Source organism: Beta vulgaris, chromosome 3 (genome assembly GCF_026745355.1).
Source record: "Beta vulgaris subsp. vulgaris cultivar EL10 chromosome 3, EL10.2, whole genome shotgun sequence".
NCBI classification, from domain to species: Eukaryota; Viridiplantae; Streptophyta; class Magnoliopsida; order Caryophyllales; family Amaranthaceae; genus Beta; species Beta vulgaris.
The window spans coordinates 54,818,863-54,843,429 of NC_079204.1; the positions used below are offsets into that span (position 1 = coordinate 54,818,863).

The 24,567-nt window shown below is 37.0% G+C and overlaps 1 protein-coding gene and 1 long non-coding RNA gene across 2 annotated transcripts; one reads left to right on the plus strand and one right to left on the minus strand.

The window, feature by feature from the left end:
• Positions 1-216: 216 nt before the first annotated feature.
• On the minus strand, positions 217-2,283 carry LOC130590667 (protein FAR1-RELATED SEQUENCE 5-like). The gene is made up of 2 exons (XM_057393193.1): positions 1,090-2,283; positions 217-364 (listed from the first exon to the last, which is right to left on the minus strand). Exons 1-2 carry the CDS (start codon positions 2,128-2,130, stop codon positions 230-232), a joined length of 1,176 nt encoding a protein of 391 aa, XP_057249176.1. The 5' UTR covers positions 2,131-2,283; the 3' UTR covers positions 217-229.
• An 8,127-nt stretch (positions 2,284-10,410) lies between these two features.
• LOC125495430 (uncharacterized) lies at positions 10,411-23,598 on the plus strand. The gene is made up of 3 exons (XR_007272067.2): positions 10,411-10,478; positions 20,203-20,274; positions 23,507-23,598. It is a non-coding gene; the product is annotated as an uncharacterized LOC125495430 (long non-coding RNA).
• The last annotated feature ends 969 nt before the right edge of the window (positions 23,599-24,567 follow it).

A 24,567-nucleotide genomic window follows, 5' to 3' on the forward strand; every position in this document is an offset into this window, starting at 1 on the left:
GCTCAAATATATGATAGAATTCAAACAGGTTTGTTGTTGCTTTTGCATTGAATGATATTGCCTTATTTGTGACTTCACTTCTTTGTGATGATAAGATTCCAGCTGAAAACATATCCCTGTTTAATGCGGTGCACCACTTGTGTCTCTGATCATATACTTGCTCGAACCATTCTTTTTCTCGTGTCCATACAATTCCATCATTTTCGCCCACAATTCTTCAAAGCCTGATTCATTTTGACACCCCATCAAACAGTTCTTGAACATGTTCCTTGAAGTCTTCATTGGTCTTGAGGGATCCGAAGTGGCTTACAAAGTTCTTCTCTATATGCCAAAGGCAAAGCCTATGTCTTGTATTTGGGAAAACCTGATTTAAGATAGTACATATTATGCTAGAAATCACTTTCATTTGAATCTTGTGAATCTAATTTAAAAGGTAAAAAATAATATGAAGACCAACTGAAAATTTAAGAAGTCTAACTGAAAACAGTGTAAATGCTAACTGAAAATTTCATTAGACAAAAAGAAGTAATATGAAGCCCAAATGAAAACTAAATGAGTCTAACTGAAAACTAAATAAGTCTAACTGAAAACTAAATAAGTCTAAGTGAAAAGTAAATTTGTCTAACTGAAAAGTAAATAAGTGTAACTGACAACTAAATAAGTCTAACTGAAAATTAATTAAGTCTACCTGAATAATCAAGACGTCTAACTGAAAAAGAAAGAAGTCTAACTGAAATAGTGGAAATAAATGAGTCTAACTGAAAACTCAATGAGTCTAACTGACAACTAAATGAGTCTAACTGAGAAACTAAATGAGTCTAACTGACAACTAAATTAGTCTAACGGAAAACTAAATAAGTCTAACTGACAACTCAATGAGTCTAACTTAAAACTAAATACGTCTAACTGAAAACTCAATGAGTCTAACTGAGAAGTAAATTAGTGTAACTAAAAAGTAAATAAGGCTATCTGAAAAATTAATGAGTCTAAATGAAAACTAAATAGGTCTAACTGAATTATAAATAATTAACTCAAACTGAAGACTAAATAATTCTAACTGAAAACTAAATAATTCTAACTGAAAAATACCTTTTCAATTGCATTGCCCATTGCCTTATCTTGATCAGTGAAAATTGTCTTTGGCTCTTGTTGGCACATTGCTCTCTTGAATGTTTCTAGTAGCCATTCAAAGCTCTCTTCCTTTTCATTAGTTATGAAAGCACATGCAAACATTGTTGTTTTCCAATGGCAATTTATGCCAACAAATGGTGCACATATCAGTCCATATTTGTTTGTCCTATATGTTGTGTCAAATATCATAACATCTCCATATGCTTTGAAGTCCTCCAACATCATTGAATCTCGCCAAAAGTAGCTGACGATGTTGTTATGTTCCCCAAATTTCAGCCTGTAGAAGAATGCAGGATCATCATCCGCTCTTTGCTGAAGTAAGTCCAACACACTCTGCATATCCTTTCCTTCAACCAATCTTGTTCTGTACTGTGTGATATAGTTTAGATGGTCCCTTTTTGTGTGGCCCACTACTTCTTCTGATCCAGCCTCATGACACAAAAAGTTGTATGCATGCATTGGCTTTATGCCAGATTCAACCATTGTTTGTATTAGTTGTCCTTTTTGTTCAGTTATCTTCCTTTCTGATTTCAGATGATGTATTTCTTGTTGTATTACCAACTCATGGTTGTGCTGCAACTCATGAGCTACTACAACAAAGTCTTCACCAGGTTTTTCTTGCTTAAATCTGACCATGGCTTTGCATGCTGTTCTTGTTTCATTGACTACTCTTTCCTTTCTTTTGTTGGTTGGCTGCTCAACATCTGGTATCTGAACAGGTTTTTCTTGTTGTGTGTCTTTTTCTTTTGGTTCTGTTATTTTGTTTGTTGATTTTGAGCCTCCTTCCTTTGAGCAAACCAAGTAGAATTCGTATATTGAATTATCAATTCTCCTCCTCCTTAGAGTTTGTTTCCTAATACTAAATCCTAATGCTCTTGAGTGTGCTTGATACAAGTTGTAGCCATCTTTGTGATCTGTAACATGTCTCCCTATTAAACTGCTACTGATATTTTCGTCATTGATGTACTTGAGATATTCATGTTCAGCTGTTGAGTTCATTGTCAAAAAATTAGGACACTAAATTAAAGAACAAAAGCACTAACTGAAAACTAAACAAGTGTAGCTGAGAATGATTGTAATAGTATCAAATGAAAGAATAATTATACTAAATGAAATAAATTAAGGACCAACTGAAAAGAAAATAAGTCTAACTTAAAACTAAATAAGTCTAACTGAAAACTGAATGAGTCTAACTGAAAACTAAATTAGTCTAACTGAATATGTCTAACTGAAGAGCAAATAAGTCTAACTGAAAACTAAATAAGTCTAACTGAAGAGTTAAAAAGTCTAACTGAAAACTAAATAAGTCTAACTGAAAACTAAATTAGTCTAAATGAATCAGTCTATGAATCAGTCTAACTGAAAAGAAAATAAGTGTAACTGAAGAGTTAATAAGTCTAACTGAAAACTAAATAAGTCTAACTGAAAACTAAATTAGTCTAACTGAATATGTCTAACTGAAGAGCAAATAAGTCTAACTGAAAACTAAATAAGTCTAACTGAAGAGTTAAAAAGTCTAACTGAAGAGTTAATAAGTCTAACTGAAAACTAAATTAGTCTAAATGAATCAGTCTATGAATCAGTCTAACTGAAAAGAAAATAAGTGTAACTGAAGTGTAAATAAGTCTAACTGAAGAGTTAATAAGTCTAACTGAAAACTAAATTACTCTAACTGAACACTTAATAAGTCTAACTGAATCAGTCTAACTGAAGAGTAAATAAGTCTAATGAAAACTAAATTACTCTAACTGAACACTTAATAAGTCTATCTGAATCAGTCTAACTGAAGAGTAAATAAGTCTAACAGAAGAGTAAATAAGTCAGCTGAAGCGTAAATAAGTTTAACTGAAGAGGTAATAAGTCCAACTGAAAAATTAATTAAGTGTAAGATAATACTATATTAACTGAAAACTAAAGTACTCTAACTGATCACTTTATAAGTCTAACTGAAAACTAATTAAGTCTAAACTGAAAAAAAGTTAATGAGTGAAAAATAGACTTTTGTTGCAATGTAAAAGTAATTTTATGCATACTAACTGATACAATGAAAATTATAACTGAAAATGAGTAAATGCAATTGAAATTTAAATTTAGACATACACCTGTTACTTTGTCTTGTATTCCAGCTGATTCTTCATGTAATTTCTTTCTTTTTTTTTCTGATGTGATATCTGTGTTACGGTTTTCATTGTTTAGTTCGATTTGTAATGTGAGATCTCTGTGAGTATTCTCATTGCTCAGATCAATTTGTAACGAACTTGCGATTTGTGAATTCGAATCTTCGGCTGACATTTCTTGTTCAATTTGTAACGAACTAGATTTCAGTAGTGGAACTAGATTTGTAGTGAGAAAGTGGAAGTGTTGGATAGTTTTTGTTCTTGAACAAATGGCGGATGAAGCGGATGAAGGGATGAAAGGTTTTTTTTTGTTTTTTTTATTTTTTTTTTATTTTTCGGTCTTTAATAAGTCGCGCGCGTTGCGTTGCGTTGCTCGTCCGATGAGAGTGTTGTGTCGGACGAGTCCGACACAATACGTTCTCATATATTAATCTCAGCAAGAATAGCGGTAGGAAGTAAAGTGTATAATTAAGTGTGACGACAGTCTATTAGATAAAAAAAGTCAATACATCTCATCGAAATTATTTAATTCATCCGTTTCAATTTAGGTATGATACTTTCTATTTTAGGAAATTTTAATTTAATTATGACACTTTTATTTTGAGTAATAATTTCTATCTATCTCTCTTCTATTACCTGAGACCATTTTATTTTCTTTTTCTATCTCTCTCATCTCCAAAAATTACTTAGGAGTCCGTGATTTTAAAAGTGTCACAACTAAATTGAAATAGAGAAGTAGTTATTTCGATGAGTGCATCCCCATCCGTTATGGCGTTATCAATATTAATAATGTAACTTCTAGGAAACTGATGAGTGGTGAAGGATGTGGGTGAGAAAATTCAACATTATTATGTGACATCATTTGAAAGCAGCCTCCTCCAGAAAAAACTTTTCTGGTTTGTGAAAATTTGGAAAAACAAAAAACAAAGAAGCTTGAAAGGGGAGGGAAAAATAAGTAACATTGTAAACTGCAGATTGTGCAAGTTAAATCTCAGAGAATAATCCTTTCTGCAAAAAAAAAAAGCACCATATACAAGTTTTGAGCAGGGTGATTTCTGAGAGTGTGTTAGTTATGGCATTAGAATTTGTTACTGGGGTGTTTGCATCTGTTGTTGTGCAAGAGTTTATAGACACCATTAAGAGTTTTGGTTGTGATCAGTTTCGCCATGTAATAGCCGATGTGGAGAAGAAGCTCCAAGCTCTTGAGATGAGTTATGTCAAAGCTCAATCAATGCTTGATAAGGTAGTGGGAGCTCATAACGCAGCAGCACCGAGAGTGGGTTGGGATGTTAAAAGAGCTTGTTATGACATCGAAGACTTAATTGCAGATGTCGTAGGTGAGATGAGGAAGACACAGAACGATCTGTCATTCTTGAAGAACTGGATTGTCTCTCGGGAAATCGACGAGCAGCAACAGAACTTGGATGCTCTGTTAGAAAAAGCATCTAACTTGGTTACTCTTCATAGCATGGAACATCCCAGAAGCACAGTTGGAAGTGAGCCACTGACTGAATTCAAGCCTTTCAAAAGGGAGTCCGAAAAGGATGAGATCATCACGATGCTGTTACGTTCGACGACCTTCAGGAGCAGTGGTGCTGCCAGCAGCAGTAGATCAGGGAGAGGGACTACTGGTGTCATTGTTTCGATAGAAGGAATGTTGGGGCTAGGGAAAACCTTGCTAGCTCATATGATCAAGAACGATATCAAGATTCAGCGGTTGTTCGACCAAAAATGCTGGGTTAATTTGTCGGGGAACTTCAATTTGGCTGAAGTTTTAAGGTCAATAATGATCCAAGCGGATATGGAGGAGTATCAGGAGAAACAACAGTTAGAGGTTAAACTGAAATCTTTCAGAGACTGGTGTAAAGGAAAAAGAATTTTCATTGTTATAGATGACTTGTGTAATTTTCTGAATCTGCAAGACTGGGAAGAATTTGAATCTCTTCTCAATTCCACCCTTGCATTTGCCATTCTTATCACCACTCGCAATTCGAAAGTCACAAAGTCATTAACTTCTATTAGTATTGTTTGATAAGATTACGTAGTTTGTTACGTTATCTTTAGAATATTATTCTGTTATGCTTTAGGATATTCATTCCCTTGTATATCTCTAACTGTATTTTATCTTTTATCTTTCCTATGTTTATGCTAGGTTAGTTATACTTTGTATTATATATACAGGATGTATTCTTTACGTTAAATATAATTCAACTCAATACTTTCATGGTATCGGAGCGGTTCATTCCTTGAACCTGCATTTTTTTTTCGGCTTCCTCTTGCCTCCTTCCCTTCCATGGCTTCCCCTACTATCACTAATGATGCAGACCCACAGCACCCCCTTGTAGTTGTTAACCTCTCTAGCACCCTCAAACTCAACTCCTCCAACTATCTTTCCTGGCAACTACAACTCCAAGCCACGTTATTTGGCTATAATCTCTCTCGCTTCATTGATGGCACGCACCCTCCACCTCCTCCCACTATCACCACACCTGCCACCTCGACCACCTCTGCCCTTGATGTGCCCAACCCCGCCTACCTCACTTGGCTCCGCCAAGACCGTCTGCTCTTCGGTGCCCTTATTGGCACGCTCGAACCCTCTATTGTTCCCTTAGTCTCCCGTGCTTCTACTTCCAAAGAAGCTTGGGACATCCTTTCCAATACTTATGCTCGCCAATCTCGTGGTCACCTAAAACTTCTCAAAACAAAATTCAAAAACATCTCCAAAGGCTCCATGTGTATTACTGACTACATGAATGCCATCCGTATGTGTGTTGACCAACGCCTCCTTCTTGGCGACACCGTCCTTCCCGAGGATATTATTGAACAAGTTTGTGATGGTATCACTGACCCTGCCTATGCTCTCCTCCTTGAAGGCATTAATAACCGTGATACGCTCATCTCCTTTGATGAGCTTCATGAAAAACTACTCGTTCGCGAAAATCAAATCTCCACCACTGCTCCACCTGCTTCCCTTCCCGCTAGCGTTCACGCCACTTTTACGCGTGCACACCAGCCTTCACCCGCCCCTTCTACATCCACTGGCTCGCCTAACCCTCGCCCCTCCAAACCTACCTCTCCTTCCACCCGAAAACCCACCAAAGGCTACCAAGGCAAGTGCCAATGGTGCCATGTCTTTGGTCACTCTCTTTACAAATGCACCTCTTTCCTTGATCAATTTCCTACTGCCAAACCCACGCTTCCACCCCATGCTAATGCCTCGCCTTCACCCTCCCCTACCCCTCGTGCTCATCTCGCCACTACTTCCGCTGCCCCGGCTTCTTCATGGCTCCTTGACTCTGGAGCCTCTCACCACATAACTAATGATCTTTCTAACCTTTCGCTTCATCATCCCTACGATGGAACGGAAGAAATCGTCATTGGTGACGGTAAGGGTATTCCGATTACTCACATTGGGTCATTAACTCTTTCTCTCTCATCATCTCTCACTCTCACTTTAGATAATGTCCTATGTGCACCTTCTATGTCTCGTAATATCCTTTCTATCTCCAAATTATGTGCTCACAATAATGTGCTAATTGAGTTTTTCTCTTCTTCCTTTGTATTGAAGGATCGTCTCACGGGGGCATCTCTCCTTAATGGACCAACTTCCTTTGGTGTCTATGAGCTCTCTTCCACACCCACGGCTTTTGTCGCCTCTACCAGCAACACTGCTCAACATTGGCACCACAAATTAGGCCACCCTTCTCTAGCAATCCTTAAATCTCTAGCATCTAAGTTTAATCTTAGCATTTCCAATTTCAATAATTTCAATTGTGATGCTTGCCAATGTAATAAGAGTCATAAACTCCCTTTTCATCAATCTACTTTACATTCTCATGCACCACTTGATATTATTTACACAGATTTATGGACTTCTCCTGTTCACTCTCTTGATCATTTTAAGTATTATGTTATATTTGTTGATCATTTCACCAAGTATATCTGGTTCTATCCACTCAAACGTAAATCTGACACGAAAAATATTTTTATTCGTTTCAAAGCTCTCGTTGAGAAATATTTCGAACGCCCTATCAAAATTCTCTATTCCGATAATGGTGGTGAATATGAAGCCCTCACCACCTATCTCACCATTGATGGCGTCTCCCATCTTACCTCTCCTCCTCACACTCCTCAACACAACGGCTTTGCCGAACGTCGCCACCGACATATCGCTGAAACGAGTCTTTCCCTACTCTCTCATGCCAAACTTCCTCTCTCCTTTTGGAGCTATGCCTTCTCTACTGCCACATACCTCATTAACCGCATGATTACTCCTACCCTAGCCTCAAAATCTCCCTTCGAGTGTCTCTTTCACACTCCTCCCAACTACCTCAAATTACGTAGCTTTGGATGCCTTTGTTATCCCTGGCTTCGACCCTACACCTCTCACAAACTCGAACCAAAATCCACCCCTTGTATCTTCATTGGCTACTCCAAAACTCAGAGTGCTTATCACTGCCTCAACCCTCTCAATAACAAAATCTACACCTCCCGTCATGTTCGCTTTGTCGAACATGAATTTCCCTACCCTACACTCTCTTCTCAACTCACACCTCCTGCACCTCCTAACCGTGATCAATGGTGTCTGCTGCCCCTACCCCTTATCTCAACCACGACACCACCTCTCCAACCTCCTCCCTCGCCCTCCCATTCTCCCCCTCACACGCCTCGCACTCCCTCGCCAGCTCCCTCGCCTACCCCTTCCCCTACTCACGCTGACTCTCTCTCCGTTACTTCATCTCACTCTCCTCTCATTCCCTCCTCCCCTCCCCGCTCTCCTACTCGAGACTCTACTCCTTCTCTCTCCCCTCTGGCCAGTCCTCCCAGCCACTCTTCCTCTTCTTCACCCGGTATCATCACTCGCTCAAAGAACAATATCTTTAAGCCAAATCCCAAATATGCCAACCTCACCACTACCTCCCCCTCTCAACTCCTTCCCACAACTGTTTCCCAAGCCTTAAAACACCCTCTTTGGAAGCAAGCTATGGAGGCCGAATTTAAATCGCTCACTACCATGGGAACATGGTCTCTTGTTGACCCTAAACAAGCTCCTAATATTATAAAAAGTAAATGGGTTTTTCGCATCAAGTACAAACCCAACGGTGAAGTTGACAGGTACAAAGCTCGTCTCGTCGCTAAAGGTTTTCAACAACGGCCCGGCCTTGACTATACTGATACGTTCAGTCCCGTTGTGCGTCCTGCCACCGTTCGCACTCTCCTCACTCTAGCTACCACCAATGGCTGGTCTTTGCGCCAGCTTGATATAAACAATGCCTTTCTTCAAGGCACTCTCCACGATGAAGTTTATATGGCCCAACCGCATGGTTTTATTGACTCCACGTCTCCTACAGCAGTGTGTAAACTTCACAAGGCTATTTACGGCCTCAAGCAAGCCCCTAGGGCATGGTACAATGAGCTCATGAATTTTCTAGTCAGTCTTGGGTTCATACGCGCTGCTTCGGATTCCTCACTTTTTATTCAACATCACTCTACCAAGGCTATATATCTTATTGTCTACGTCGATGACATCATAATTACTGGGCCAAATCATGATCATCTACTCCAGTTTATCACAACCTTGGAAACTCGGTTTGCTTTAAAAGATTTAGGATCTCTCTCCTATTTTCTTGGCGTTGAAGTTATTCCTACTTCAACTGGATTATTTCTCAGTCAACGCAAATATGTGTGTGACTTGCTTGATTCTATGGGCATGTTAGATGCCAAGCCAGCCTCGACCCCTCTTGCGGTTGGTACCCCGCTTCTTGCTACTCTCGGCACTCTCTTACCTGCTCCAAAAGACTATCGCGCAGCTCTTGGTAGTCTCCAGTACCTTACACTTACGCGTCCTGATATTGCCTTTGCGGTAAATCGACTATCCCAATTTATGGCCTCTCCCACTATAGATCATTGGAATGCTCTCAAAAGGCTGCTACGCTATCTCAATGGTTCTAAGGATCAAGGTCTCCAAATTCATCGTGCTTCTCCTCCTACTCTTCATGCTTTTACGGACTCCGATTGGGCAGGCAACAAAGACGATTACACTTCCACTATGGGTCATGTTATATTTCTGGGTCGCAATCCACTTACTTGGTGCTCAAAGAAACAAAAGGGTGTAGCACGCTCATCTACTGAAGCTGAATATCGTGCCATTGCGCACACTACTGGAGAACTCTTATGGATTCGTAATTTATTTCTTGAGCTTCGTCTTTCGATTACGCACCAACCGGTTATTTATTGTGATAATTTGGGCGCCACATTTCTCAGTGCCAATCCTGTGTTTGATTCCAAGATGAAACACTTAGCTCTTGCTTTTTATTTTATCCGTGAAAATGTTCAAAATGGCACGCTTAAGGTGGTCCATGTTCCTACAGGCGACCAACTAGCTGACTTCTTAACAAAACCGCTCACAAGGCCGCGCTTAGATACGCTGTTACTCAAGATTGGCCTCACTGATCGCCCGTCCATCTTGCGGGGGCATGATAAGATTACGTAGTTTGTTACGTTATCTTTAGAATATTATTCTGTTATGCTTTAGGATATTCATTCCCTTGTATATCTCTAACTGTATTTTATCTTTTATCTTTCCTATGTTTATGCTAGGTTAGTTATACTTTGTATTATATATACAGGATGTATTCTTTACGTTAAATATAATTCAACTCAATACTTTCATTGTTCCTGTCATTACCCATTACTTGAAAGGGCTATCTATAGAAGATTGTCAATCGATCATCCTAGGGGATTCAGAATCATATATTACCCACACTAACAATTCCAAGAGAAGGCGTCATACACAGGAACAGACTGCACTTGAGATAGCTGAAAGATTCTGCAAAGGCTTACCTTTGGTGGCCAATGTCATAAAACTCCACCTCTATTCTGAGCCTGAGGGAAAATAAGGTTTTAAGCAAAATAAGGTTAATAAGTATAATAAGTCAAAGTAGGAGGTCACTTGATATAAAAATTTTTTGGCCTACCATCTACTCATCTAGTAGGAAAATCCAAAGTAGGAGGTCATCATGTAGAATTTTCCTAAACGTTCATGACTTAAACAACGCGAAAATTAGAATGAGATTATGAAACTTTTAGTATACATATTCTACTATTTCGGTTTACACTGAAAAATAAAAAAAGGCGTCTAAACTTTTAGTATACATATTCTATCAGCAGCAGCGAATGGAGGCATTGTTGTGTCATTTAAAACAGCAGCGAATAGAGAAGGCAATTGAGGTAGGTTCTTCGACCTTTCCTATTTTACAACAATTTGATAATGTTGCTGATGATACTAATGTGAGGACCGGTGAAATTGAAGTTCTGGTTGATGCTGGGTCTTAAGAGGTGAAATGGGTCCTAACAAGGATATTGAAAAATACGTTATTTAAACAATACCTATTTGGGTGCAGTTGAAGCTTGATTTTTTTATTGGGGAGAAAAATGTCTACTCAAAATTATTGGGCAGGTTGGGAAGCCAAAAAAGTTGATATGGCTACTCAAAAGCGTGGTAAATTGGAATATGCAAGTGTAGCTATTAAGATTCAGCTAAATCAATCATTTCCTAACTAGGTTTCATTTGTTAATGAACATGGAGAGAATGTGGAAATGCCTATTCACTATGAGTAGAACTGTAGAAGCCTAAGGTGTGGTCCTATTACAAAGGTATCACAAAAGTTATTTGGGGTAGATTAAGGAGATTGTTGCCTAACTTGATTATGGATACTGCACAATATTATAGTTATTTAAGACTTAGTCAAGAATATATAGGAGGATATACAGAATGATCAAAGTGAGCCCGCCCGGCTCGAAAAATGCTCGGGCTTGAGCAATTTTTTTGGCCCAAATTTCTGGCCCGACCCAAATTTTAATGAGTTTTGGGCAACTTAAAAAGAACTTTTTAGTTTTAATTTTGACCTGAAAAGCCCTTTTTTTTTTTGCCAGAAAAATGTGCTTTAGACACAAAATTTTGGCCCTAATTTTGGCCCGGCCCAACTCGACTTTTGGGAAATTTCTTTTAGGCCCGATCCGCCATTTGATCACCTCTAATAGAAGGCTTATGATATAATGGGCCAGAAGCTTTTACAATAAATGCTTAATGTTATGGGTTCCCTGATCTGCATACTGAGCTAGTTATGGAGTGTCTAACTACTCCGAAATTTTCCTTGATGATAAATGCCACTATGCAAGGGTATTTTAGTTTGAAAAGAGGTCAAAGTAAGAGAGGGTGATCCACTTTCTCCTCTCTTGTTTGTGGTGTGTATGGAGTATCTTTCAAGAATCTTAATTAGAATGAGTAAATAAGCTTGACCAATTTAAGTTTCACCTACCTTGAAGTTTACTCATATTTGTTTTGCTCATGATTTAATCCTCTATTGCTTAGGCAAACCCTACGTCTACCTATTTTTACGTGCTTTTAAATTGTTATTAACTCTTATGGGTTGAAAGCAAATCTTTGGAATCCATCTATATATTCTTGTTCATTGAAGGAAGAGAACGTTCAGAGAGTTTTGGTTGTCTTTGGCTTTGTAAACAAATTTAAGCTAAGAGTCTTGTGAAATCTATTGATATTTCCAAGTATAGCTGAGAATATACTTGAATGAAGGTAGGTAGCTCAAAGGCGGCTCCTCCTTGATTTCATCAAATATATTTATGTTGTATTGAATGAGTTACAACCTGATGACCTATGCAGCCTTATATACTAAGGACACAGCTCCAATCCCTAGATGGATCCTCACGTGATCCAAGACAGCTAGGTTACTAAACATGTGCTGATTACTATATAAACATGTGCAGCTTACTAAGCATGTGCAGCTCACATGTTAGACTACAAAACATAGCTTTTATCATTTACACTCCCTCTCATCTGTATGATGCTAATTGCACTCCCATCTCGCCTAAAAGCTTCTTATGCTGGTAGGTAGGTAGGGCCTTGGTCAGTACATCAGCAAGCTGCTCTTTGGAAGGAACATAGGAAGGCTTGATAATGCCATTAGTGATCTTCTCTCGAATGAAGTGACAATCCACTTCAATGTGCTTTGTTCTTTCATGATATACAGGATTAACTGCTATTGACAAAGCTGCCTGATTATCACACTTCAAAGCAGCTGGGTTCAAGTGCTTGAGGCCCAAGTCTTTAAGAAGGGACATGAGCCAAGTGACTTCACAATTGATAAGGGTCATGGCCCTGTATTCAGCTTCAGCTGATGACTTGGCTACCACACTCTGCTTCTTGCTCTTCCATGATACATGAGAAGATCCTAATAGAATGCAATACCCAATAGTAGATCTTCTGGAAAAGGGACATGAAGCCCAATCTGAATCACAATAGGCTGTGAGCTTAGCTGCAGTGTTACTAGCTAGAAGAATGCCTTGTGCAGGAGCCTGTTTAATGTATCTCAACACTCTTCTAGCTGCTTGCATATGAATAGAGGTGGGAGCCTGCATGAATTGGCTTAACAACTGAAGAGAGAAGTTAATATCAGGCCTTGAGAGTGTAAGATAGATCAATTGACCTACTAATCTTCTATAATTTCCAGGATGGGGTAAAGGTGTGCCCTTTTGTGGTTCCAATTTGACATGAGTGTCAATAGGAAGCTTAGAGACTTTGTTTTGTCAATATCATATTCAATGAGTAGCTCAAGAGCATATTTTCTCTGTGAAATGAAGATTCCTTGTGAGGAGATAGTGAACTCCATGCCTAGGAAATAGCTTAAATTTCCCAGATCCTTCATGTGAAAAGTGGTGCTAAGAAGATGTTTAAGATGTGTGATGGCAGTAATACTATTGCCAGTAATTATCAAGTCATCCACATAAATTAGCACAGTTGTGAAGTGACTGTTATCTTCTTGCACATATAGAGAGTGATCTGCCTGTGACTGTTTGAAGCCAAATGACAGAAGAGCACTAGACAGTTTGGCAAACCACAGTCTAGGGGCCTGTTTTAGCCCATATAAAGCTTTCTTAAGTCTACACACTGGAGTGTCATTCTCCCTCTCACTTACATGATTATCAGGTGGGATATAGCCTGGTGGCCGGCATATGCATAAATATCTCCTCTTTTAAGTCTCCATGCAAAAATGCATTTTGCACATCCATTTGACAAGTGTGCCACTTGTTCATTGCTGCCACATCCAACAAGGCTCTTATAGTACTCATCTTGGCCACAGGGGCATATGTTTCAGTGTATTCTACTCCTTTCTTTTGATTACACCCTTGTATAACCAACCTTGCTTTCTTCCTCTCTACACTTCCATCAGCCTTGTATTTGGTTTTATACACCCATCTACAGCCAATAGCTTTTCTACCAGGTAAGCTTTGTTATTTCCCAGGTCTCATTCTTTTCAAGAGCTGCAAGCTCTTGTTCCATTGCTGCCACCCAACCAGGTTGTGCAGCTGCTTCAATGTAGGATCTAGGCTCCTTATTCTCAACAACTTGTTTCACCATATTCACAAAGTGTTCATTAACATCTGTGGATATTACTGAAGTTACTTCTTTAGCTTGCTCATCAACATGGTTCTTTTGTGAAGTGGTAACAAAGTCTTTGAGCCATGTGGGAGTTTTTGAGATTCTTGTAGACTTTCTGATGGGTGAGGTGTAGACATAGGTTGGTCAGTGATGGTAGGGATCACAGTAGGTTGTATGTGAGGGGTTTGGTCATGTGTTTGGTTAGTTGGTTCTGGTTCAGGTAGGTTGGGCTCATGAACAGCTTCTGATGAGGGCTCAGGCAGGTATGACACATCAGTATCAACATTACTAGGTACAAGGTTAGGTAGATCAACTGGTATAGGGTTCATGAAGGTGTGAGTTTTAGTTTTTAGTTTAGGAAAGATGTGCTCATAGAATCTCACATCTCTTGATACAAACTGCTTGTGAGTGAGCAAGTTTTCCAGCTTATACCCCTTCTGAGTATCAGGGTAGCCCAAGAACAAACAAGGCACAGCTTTTGCAGCAAATTTATCTTTCTCTCTATCAGGATTATAAGCCATAGCAAAGCATCCAAAGCTCTTCAAGTGTGAGTAATCAGGCTCTTTCCCAAACATTATTTCATAGGGAGTTTTGTTTTTAATAACAGGTGTAGGTAACCTGTTTATTATATGTGCAGCAGTAACAACACAATCACCCTAGTAGGCTAATGACAATCCTGCTCCAAACCTCAAGGCTCTACTTATTTCAAGTAGATGCCTATGTTTCCTCTCCCCATTCTGTTGTGGTCTATCTACACAACTTGTCTGATGAACTATACCTTGATTTGTGAACCAGCCAACACAACCTTGATCTTTGAATTCCAATGCATTATCAGATCTGATTATTCTTACTTTCCTGTCAAATTGAGTTCTTGCAAACACACAAAAATTTTTAATAGTACTGAGAGAGTCTGATTTATTCTTTAGTAAATGTACCCAAGTTGCTCTTGTGTATCATCTACTATAGTAAGAAAGAATCTAAACTTTCCTTTGTAAGGAACTATAGGGACCCCATATATCAATATGGATTAGGTCAAAAGGTCCTGCCACTTGGGTATAACTCAAGGGAAAGGGGAATTTTGTGAGTTTAGCCATAGGGCAAGAAAGACAAATCTCATTTTGATTTGTTTCAAGGTGTTTCTTTAAACAAGATATATGTTTGAGCTTGCTTGTGGGAGCATGTCCAAGCCTAACATGCCATAAAGAGTAGTTGAAAGACTTTGCATTGCAAACTTGAATTCATTACACATTTTTTAAACAAAAGAGTCATTAAAAACAGAATTCTCACTGTTGTGAGTTACATTCATAGCACTATTTTGGCTAGTATTTGCCTTAGGTTGTCTTGGGTGATGAGCTGTATTGTGTTTGAAGCTGAGTATTGTATCTTGGCTGGTGTTTGGCTGATTTTGAAGGTAGTAGAGTCCCCCCAATGGCATTTCCTATGTCCCTAGTTTCTTGTGTTGTGCAATCCTGCCGAACGCAGTGATCTTTGTGAAACATTACAACACATTTATCATGTTCACATAACTTTTGCACAGACAAAAGATTTTGCTTGAATTCAGAATAAATAGGACTTCCTTGAGTTCAATGCCATTTTTAAGAAAAACATTTCCTATGTGAGTTACATAGGCAACACCACCATTAGGTAGATTAACTCAAGTAATTTTCTTACATTGTGAAGTTGCTCCAGTTTAGCAATCATATGGTCTGAGGCACCAGAATCTATTATCCATGCATCACTCATGTTTTTAACAAAGTGACAAGACACCATGCCTGCAAAGTGATTGTCAATTTCATCATCAGTATCATCACCTCCCTGCTTAGCTGCTATATTGCTGGAGCTAGAGCCCACTTCAACATCTCCTGAAGTTGTTGGCAATAGCTGTTGCAAGTTCAGCACTTCCACCACTCACTTGAGCACTGTATCCACCCTTCTTCTTGTTTCTGACCTCCTCCAGTGTAACCTTGGCTTTACCTTGCCATACCACTTCTATTTTCTGTGATGTTGTCAAACTTTTGTTCCCTTGCTTGTTCTTATTACTGTTGGCAGGAAAGCCTATCTTGAACCAACACTTTTCAGCAGTGTGGTTACTCTTCTTGCAAACAGTGCAATAGAGTTTGTTCTCATTCTTGTTGTAAAGAGCTATACCTACACTTTCTTCCTTTTCTTTTCCTACAACTTCATTATGTGATTCTTCTTGTTGAACCATAGATACAGCTCCCTCTACAGTGGGAAGGTTATGCATCAACAGTATGTGACTTCTCAAGGGCCCATATGCAAGATCCAGACCATTTAAAAATTGGAACAATCTTTGTTCTTCTTTTTGTTGATTTATTGCCTCAACATAAGCAGTGACTTCTGCATTTACACTGGTAATTGAAGGATAGTCATTCATTGACTCAATCTTTTCCCAAAGCACCCTAAGATCTGTATAGTATACAGATATAGGCCTTTCATTCTGCTTTACTTCATAAGTTTGCTTGTTGAGTCTATATTTCCTGCTCCCATTACTCACAGTGAACCTATGCTTAAGACTCAACCAGATTTCCTTAGATGATTTCATATACATCACTGACCTCCTTATGGACTCAGTCATGTTATTAAGAAGCCAAGCTGTAACCATGCTGTTCAAGCTTCCCAAGCTTCTTTTAAAACTGAATCAGTACTAGATTTTGTCAAGGCTCCAGTGACAAAACCTAACTTTCTCTTGGTTGCAAGAGATATTTCCATGGATCTCTTCCATGCATGGTCTGTAGTCTGTTGCTCCTGTCAATTGACAGTCTACCTTCAAGGTATTTGGTCCATCAGAAGGATGCAAATACAGAGGACTATTGGTTTCAATAGTCGTTTTTGATGTATCCTTTTCAGTCATGATGCAGGATAGGAAAACTTAAGTTTTTTTTTTCTTCTTTCAACACAGAACTCTATTGCCCAGAAGTATAGGAACACAGATTCAACTGGAATAAGGAAAAGGTAGAGATTTTTCAAGCTGTTAAAGTGACAAACTTTAAAAAGATTCCACTTACCTCTTTCTGCTCTGATACCATGTAAACAAATTTAAGCTAAGAGTCTTGTGAAATCTACTGATATTTCCAAGTATAGCTGAGAATATACTTGAATGAAGGTAGGTAGCTCAAAGGCGGCTCCTCCTTGATTTCAGCAAATATATTTCTGTTGTATTGAATAAGTTACAACCTGATGACCTATGCAGCCTTATATACTAAGGACACAGCTCCAATCCCTAGATGGATCCTCACGTGATCCAAGACAGCTAGGTTACTAAACATGTGCTGATTACTATATAAACATGTCCAGCTTACTAAGCATGTGCAGCTCACATGTTAGACTACAAAACATAGCTTTGCTTTTATCATTTACAGGCTTTAGTAGGAGTGAGTTACCTTTTAGTTATTTGGTTTTAACTTTTCTAAAAGGATTTCTTCTGATCAATGTGATGTATCAGCGGGAAAAAAAAGATTGCTAGAATTCGTGTATGGAGTTTGAAAACTTTAATATTTGCATCAAGGTTTTAGCAGAGAAAATAACAACAGGAATGGGAGGAATATTTTTGTATTATCTGTCTTAAACGATCATATTACAATCTCAGCATTATATAGACAAAGAGAGTGAGAAAAACAGGAGGTGTAATCCTCCACTATCACTACTGCTAGCTGTAGTGTACAGTAGTGCAGGGATCAACACATGATCCTAGGAATTGATTGACTAAAAACAAGACAAGAGTCACCTAGTATAATTGTAATAATAAGACACTAGGGAAAAAAAAAAGGAAGGGCTGCACTAGAAGGGCTGCACTAGAAGGGATGCGTTTTTAAAGAAAAGCGCAGCCCTTTAGATAAAGGGCTGCGCTTGACTAAAAAACGCAACCCTTCTAACTATAAGAAGGGTTGCGTTTTTTAGTCAAGCGCAGCCCTATTGGGCCTGAAATTCTTTATTATGGCTATTTGCCCTAGCCCCTAAGCTCCCTCCAATTCTTTCATTATGTCGCTGTTGATTTGTTGAAACACCCCCTCTCTCTCCTCCCATTTCATCTCTTGCGCTTTTTCTCCTCAACTCACAATCAAAACCCGCTCAACCCTCGTTTCTCTCTCACCCTCGCTCATTTCTCTCACCTTCTGTCTCGTCGTTCCTCACGACACCACCAACTGGCTTCAATTCGCACGATACCACCAACGGCTTCGTCGTCGTTAACCACCAACGCACGACACCACCAGTTCAGCCACCAACAATCTGTTTTGATTTTTTTTTTCAGATCTAAGTTTGAGTTTGAGTTTTGTTTAATTTTCATTTTTGTTTTTGTTTCTTTTTTTTTCATTTTCCTTAACCGAATTTTTCTTATTGAAGATGTAACTGTTGTTAGTCAAGTTCATGAGCATCCTTCTTCTAATAATTTTTGGTTTTCGATGTAACTGTTGTTTCTTCTAAGATCTGTTGTTAGGTTTAATTTTTTGTTGTTATTGATGAGGAGGCTTCTGTTTATCTATGATTAAATTTCGGTTGATTTTTTTAAGCTAATAACGTCATATCTGATCTTGTTTTTCTCAATTTCTTTTCTCATCTTTTTTTTTATTGAAGATCTAACTGTTGTAGGCAAGTTCATTTTTTTTTTTTTTCATTTTCGTCAACTGAAAATAAACTACATGGTGAATGGAATGTATAAATTATTACAACCACCAACGAATGAGTTTTTTTTTTCGTTTTTGTTCTTTTAATTTTCATTTTCGTTTTTGAGTTTAAGATCTATAAATTTCGACTGTTCTTGTTGATTTTTAAAATGTCAAAAAAAACATTTTAATTTTATTTTTTCTGCGTCGAAGGGCTGCGGTTTTGTGCCAAAATCGCAGCCCTTTGTACAAAGAAGGGCTGCGGTTTAAAAACGCAACCCTTCACTAAAAGTGAAGGGCTGCTGTCATAATACGCAGCCCTAAGGGCCTTTTTTAGCGCAGCCCTTCATGTGTTTTTCCACTAGTGACACTACAAAACAAACTTGTAGGTAGTACAAGTAACAATAAAAAGAGGGTAGTATGCCTCCTTTTCTTCACTCCTCCTCAAGCTAAGAGGGATTGGAAAGAGCTCCTAGCTTGGATAGTAAATGAGTATGTTGAGAGATGGTAAGAGGCTTAGTGAAGACATGATCTGCAGCCTGTTCAGAAGTTGGAACATATCTCGTAGTGATGATGCCTTCTGAAATTTTGTCTCGAATGAAATGACAGTCAAGCTCTACATGCTTGGTTCTGTCATGGTGAAGATGGTTGCTGGCAGCTATAGAGAGGGCTGCCTTGTTGTCACAGTGCATGCATGACTGTAGCTGAAAGATGTTTGAGACCCAGTTCTTTTAAGAGTTGAGAGACCCAAGTGACTTCACAGGCTGTGAGGGCCATGGCCCTGTACTCAGCTTCAGCTGAGGATCTTGCAACAACATGTTGTTTCTTGGACTTCCAAGAGATAGGAGAGGAACTCAATAAGATGCAAAAACCTGACCTTTTGGACATAGGGCATCCAGCCCAGTCACTATCACAATATGCTGTCAGATGAGCACTTGATTGAGAAGCTAGAAGAATGCCTTGGCCTAGAGAGTTGTTGATGTACCTGAGGATCCTCTTAGCTACATTACACTCAGCATCATTGTGCAACATAACATTGTTAGCTACTTGTGAGTGAACTTGGTAGGCTTGATTCATTCTTGGCTTAATGGTTAGCTTGGCTGCAGGGGCAAAAGTCTCCTGGTAGTCTACGCCATATTGTTGCTTGCAGCCTAGGATTACTAACCTAGCCTTGTGCCTGTCTATGCTGCCATCTGGATTATGTTTGGTTTTGAACAACCACTTACAACCTATGGCCTTCTTACATCCTGAATGACACAATATTTTGAGTAAAATATCACTCTACATTTGTCTTACTGCAAAAGTTTGTTCACATAGAGCAAATTGTGGATATTTGAAAGGCTTATCTTTTCTTTCCCAGCAATCAACATTATGATAAACTTTTTTTTTTCAAACTTACAACAACACTAGAAATATCTGAAGAACTATCTACCTATAATTTATCTTCTTCACTGGTCGAACCTCCAGCTCTGATACCATGTTGACTAAATCGTGGTTACTAAAGAAAGGAAATGAAAGAGAAGAGAAGATTGCGACACATTCAAGGGTGATTTCGTTGGTTGATATGTTGTATCACATTATGAGACAACAACCTACTATATATATACTGCTAGCAGTAATCCTTAGGAGGATATTTTCTACTATAAGACAAAAAGATTAAATCCTAGTTTATTACAAGACAGTGACCAAGTGGACTGGGCTAGTAGCTACTAAGATGTAGAATGGGCCATAATTCATCAACCAAAAGCCAAAAAATGTTGAAAATTATGGCAAATAACACTCATATTTTCCTTTTTCTTCTCTCCATCGAAATTTTTACTATATTTCGAAATCCTTCCCAAGCATGTTTTAGAAATTCTGAATTCTTTTACAGGCATAATCAAGCAATCAAAATTATCTTGGCATCTTAGGGGTTTGATCTTCCTTCTGCTAGAAAATTTTCCAGGTAATTCTTCTTCAATTTTTGTTCTAGTTTTTTTCCTTCAATGTTGAATTTAAAATTTTAATTAAGGAGAAGATATCAATCCGAAAAAATTATAAGGGTTGAAAATAGAATAGACATGTATTATATTTAATTTTTTTTTGGCATGAGTATGATAATAATAAACCCTAATTGACTCAATAAACTAATGCAATGAAAAGAAGGTCAAATACTCCCTCTGTTTTTTTATCATTCTCACTTTTCTGTGCACGCTTCCCAATGCACTTCTTTGAACTTAAATATATTTCATTATATATTAGTAAAAATTATAATGATTAAATATTAATAATGTATTAATTGAGACGAATCAAACAAGATCCCACATGACTATATTTTTTCTTATAGATTGAAAACAATTGAGAAGATTCTCTCTAAGTATGAATAGTGCCAAGATTCTAAGTGAGAAAGATAAAAAAAAAACAGAGGGAGTACTTGTTTAGCCTAACTTAAAAATTTGATCCACAAACCTTTATTTGAAATCCATTTTCATTTGAAAATAATTGAGCAAACCTCTAGAGTGTTATCATTCATCTAATATTAAAATATAACATGTAATGCTATCTTATTGAAAAAAGTAAACTTACAACTCAAGTTCTATAAATATTTATTAAAACAAATCTGAGTTAACTAAATTAAATCAAACCACAGTACCATAATTAATTAAACTCAAAATGCAAAATAAAAACTACTGCATATTCAAACTATGTAGTTGCTAGACTATTACCTTCGAACGACATTGAGCAAGTCTTTCTAAGTGACTTCCCGCAAGGCATCCTAGCTTTAGTAGAACTTGATTATGATTAATAAAATCCTCCCATCCTGTTTTTCTCAAAAAACTATGTAGTCTTGGGTATATATGTGCGCTCAATCATGACAAAATAATCACTTTTACCAACCTTCAAAAAAAAATTTAAGTGAAAAGATGAAAGGAAATAAACACACCAAAAGAAGTAGTAAAAATTAAGTAATTCTAACTCCATCCCTTTAATTAAATAATAATTTTTATTTTGAAAATAGTTTATAAAACAATATTAATATATATATTATATACACACATAAACAATTCATAATCCAAAGTTTAACTCGTGATATTATTCGCGTAACATCATTTTTAATTAAGAAAGGGAAATGAAACACTATTAGGTTGGAACTTGTCCCAGTTACCATCTACCTTACAATAAAACCAACATTTTTTGCATGTTACGTGCGAGTCAGTCGTATTATGGTTTTTTTCAATTAGTTATTCATCAGTGTTACATAAAATTAGATTCGAAGAGATATTTACCATATTTTTTAATTCTTATAATATGTTTTTCTTAGATGAATGTTTCATTGGATTTTTATTTATTCGTTCATCATTATTCAAATATAGTATTGAGAGAAGGAAATATAAAGTAGAAAAAAGCTTATGCTCAAATAAAGTGGAAGAATTTGTGTACATATCAGGTTCAATCGTTAAATACTAATAAAGTGGAAGAGTTTATTAACTTATATAATAGAGATTATCGAATAATAATCAACTTTAGGTTTTAAAATATTATCAATTTAATTAATACTATGAAATTCAAGTTTTTTTTTTGATTGTGTCAATAATCAAGTTATATTGTCAATTTATTTTTTTTTGTCAGAGTTTTTCACACATATGTAAGAAGATGAAATCATTCTCCTTAATTTAATATTTAATTGAAATTTCAAATTCAATTTCATTATTAACTTGTTCAATATGTATGACAAGTAGTAAGAATAAAAGATTATTTAATATATATGACAAGTTAAATTCATTAAGGATGTATCAGACTTTTTGTAAGGAGGACACCATCTTCCTTCCTCCTTCATTTATATAACGGAGGTAAGTAGAAACTATGACCAACATCATAATTCATAACAAAGAATGTCATCCCTCACTAGCTATCTAATGATCTCCTCAACCGCATGCCACTAAGTTCACTAATCTCTATTCTATATGGGAAGAGGGGTAGGACACCAAAATATTAGAAACTCCATTTTACCCTCATTACATCTCTCTTCTAACTACTTTATTTAATTAAATAAAAAACTACCTAATTAATTTTAAAAAATAAAAAAGAAATTATACAAAAAGAAAACCATCAACAATTCAAATATCTCTAATTTACTCGATATAATTAACAATTAATTTAATTTTCTACGTTCCCTAAAAAAAATTAATTTTCTACCTATTTTTGCACGCATCGCGTGCATATAAAAACTAGTTATTATTAAGAGGAAGATAGTAACAAAGTACGAACATACTTCCTTTATTTTATTTTATTTTAGGAGATTGCTACATTTACCCACTGGGTAGACTACCCATTAGAAATAGACAATTAAAAAATTAATAATTCTGCTGAGTTGAACTCCACTTATTATTGATGTCTATCTCTAATGGGTAGATTACCCAGTGGGTAGACAAAGTTTTTCCCTTTATTTTATTTGCTACCTTGTTATTTTCACTAGTATTTAGGAGATGTCTGTTTCAATTTTTTCAATTTTTTTTAGTGTATTTTTTGATCCCTTTAGCATTAAATGAGATGAAAAAAGTAAAAAAAAAAAAAAAAAAGAGCACTTTTAGGTGAAAAAAGAGTAAAACAAATATAATAATATTACTTTTTGGTGAAAAAAAAACACAAATATGATAATATTACTTTTTGGTCGGTCAAGTCTCTATTAAGAAAAATTAAAATATAGCAAGTAAAAAAAAAGCAACCATTAAAAAAAAAAGCTGATGTAATACTGGCCATTACCTATAGCGGATCTAAAACTATAGGTTACATTATCTTCTATTCTTCTCAACTTTCCACTTTCAGATGATCAGCCTCAGGGTTTTTAAATAGTGTCAGAAAAGTCACTTCAAAATGAAAAAAAATATTGTCAGAAAAGAAGTAAATATCCATAAAATAAGCCAAAAAAATACATATTTTTCTCAATACTCATTTGCCATATTAATAATAACAACATTTATACACCCCTCAAAAAAAAAATTTAACAACATTTATACACCCAAAGTCATCGTTGATCAAATCACAATATTCATATTTGTCCATCAATAGTAGACTCATCATAATCATAGATGGTATGGCGAAGCGAACTTTTAGCTATCTCAACCGAACTTAGCAGTTACTTTTCTCTAACTTTACACCTTTGTTTCTTTTCTGTCTTTTGTTTCGTGAAAAAATAGAAGGGAAGATTGTCAAAGCCATCAAAGGTTGCACCATCATCCAAAGACTATGGGGATTGAACTAGGAATTGGTTTTGTAGTAGGTATTTTCAATTTCCTATTGACTCGTATAGGTAACGACGTCATTACAAAGATCCATGAATTGAGGAAATATAATAGGACACTGGAAGTGCTAGAAACGACAATCTTGAACGCGGAGAACGAGTCTAAAAAGGTGGAAACGTTCCTTTTGGAGGGCAGACTTAAAACTGTAGTGCAAGATCGGTTGGATACCCTTACTAAACTTTGCTATGACGCTGAAGATCTGATTGCAGATATAGCACTCCTGATTACTAAAAATACTAAGCGCTACTTGTGCAAGAAGAAGTTGAACTTTGTAACGAAGTTGAAATCTCGAAAGACGTTCTTGAAAATTAGAAAGCTGCAAGAAAAGATCGATGAGATAACAAAACAATTGAAGATGATTCAAGGTGAACCAAAAAAAAGAAGATGAAGGAAAGCAGGGTGATTGGCGGAACAGCTCAACAAGTTGTTTTGTAGGTAGGCAGGATGACATCAACGCAATCATTGAAGAGTTATATTCCAACAATAAAAATGGAGTCTGTATAGTTGGTATGCATGGAGTTGGAAAGACGGCGCTTGCTTTGAATATCCTAAAGGACCAAAGAATTATTGACGACTTTGAGACATCAGAGGTCAATGTGCAAGATGGCATCTTCAATTGTAAAGATAGTATCAAAAAGTTGTTGAATTGCAAGGAAGAAGCGTTAAAGAACAAGAAAAGCAGGTTACTGATCTGGTTTGACAGATTGTTCGAGGTAAGGCTCTGTGAATGGGATGATTTCTTGTCTAAAGTACGTGAAATGGAAAACATAAATATGAAGATCCTCGTCACCTCTCTGAGTCCAGGAGTTTCAAAAACCTTAGGCACGTTTAAATATACTCTCAAGCCCTTGTTGAAGGAGGACTGCAAAGAAGTGATTGTGCAAAAAGGAATAGTTCATGACCCGGAACGGCTCCGATTTCTAACAGATACTGCTGAGAGCATGGCAAATTATTGT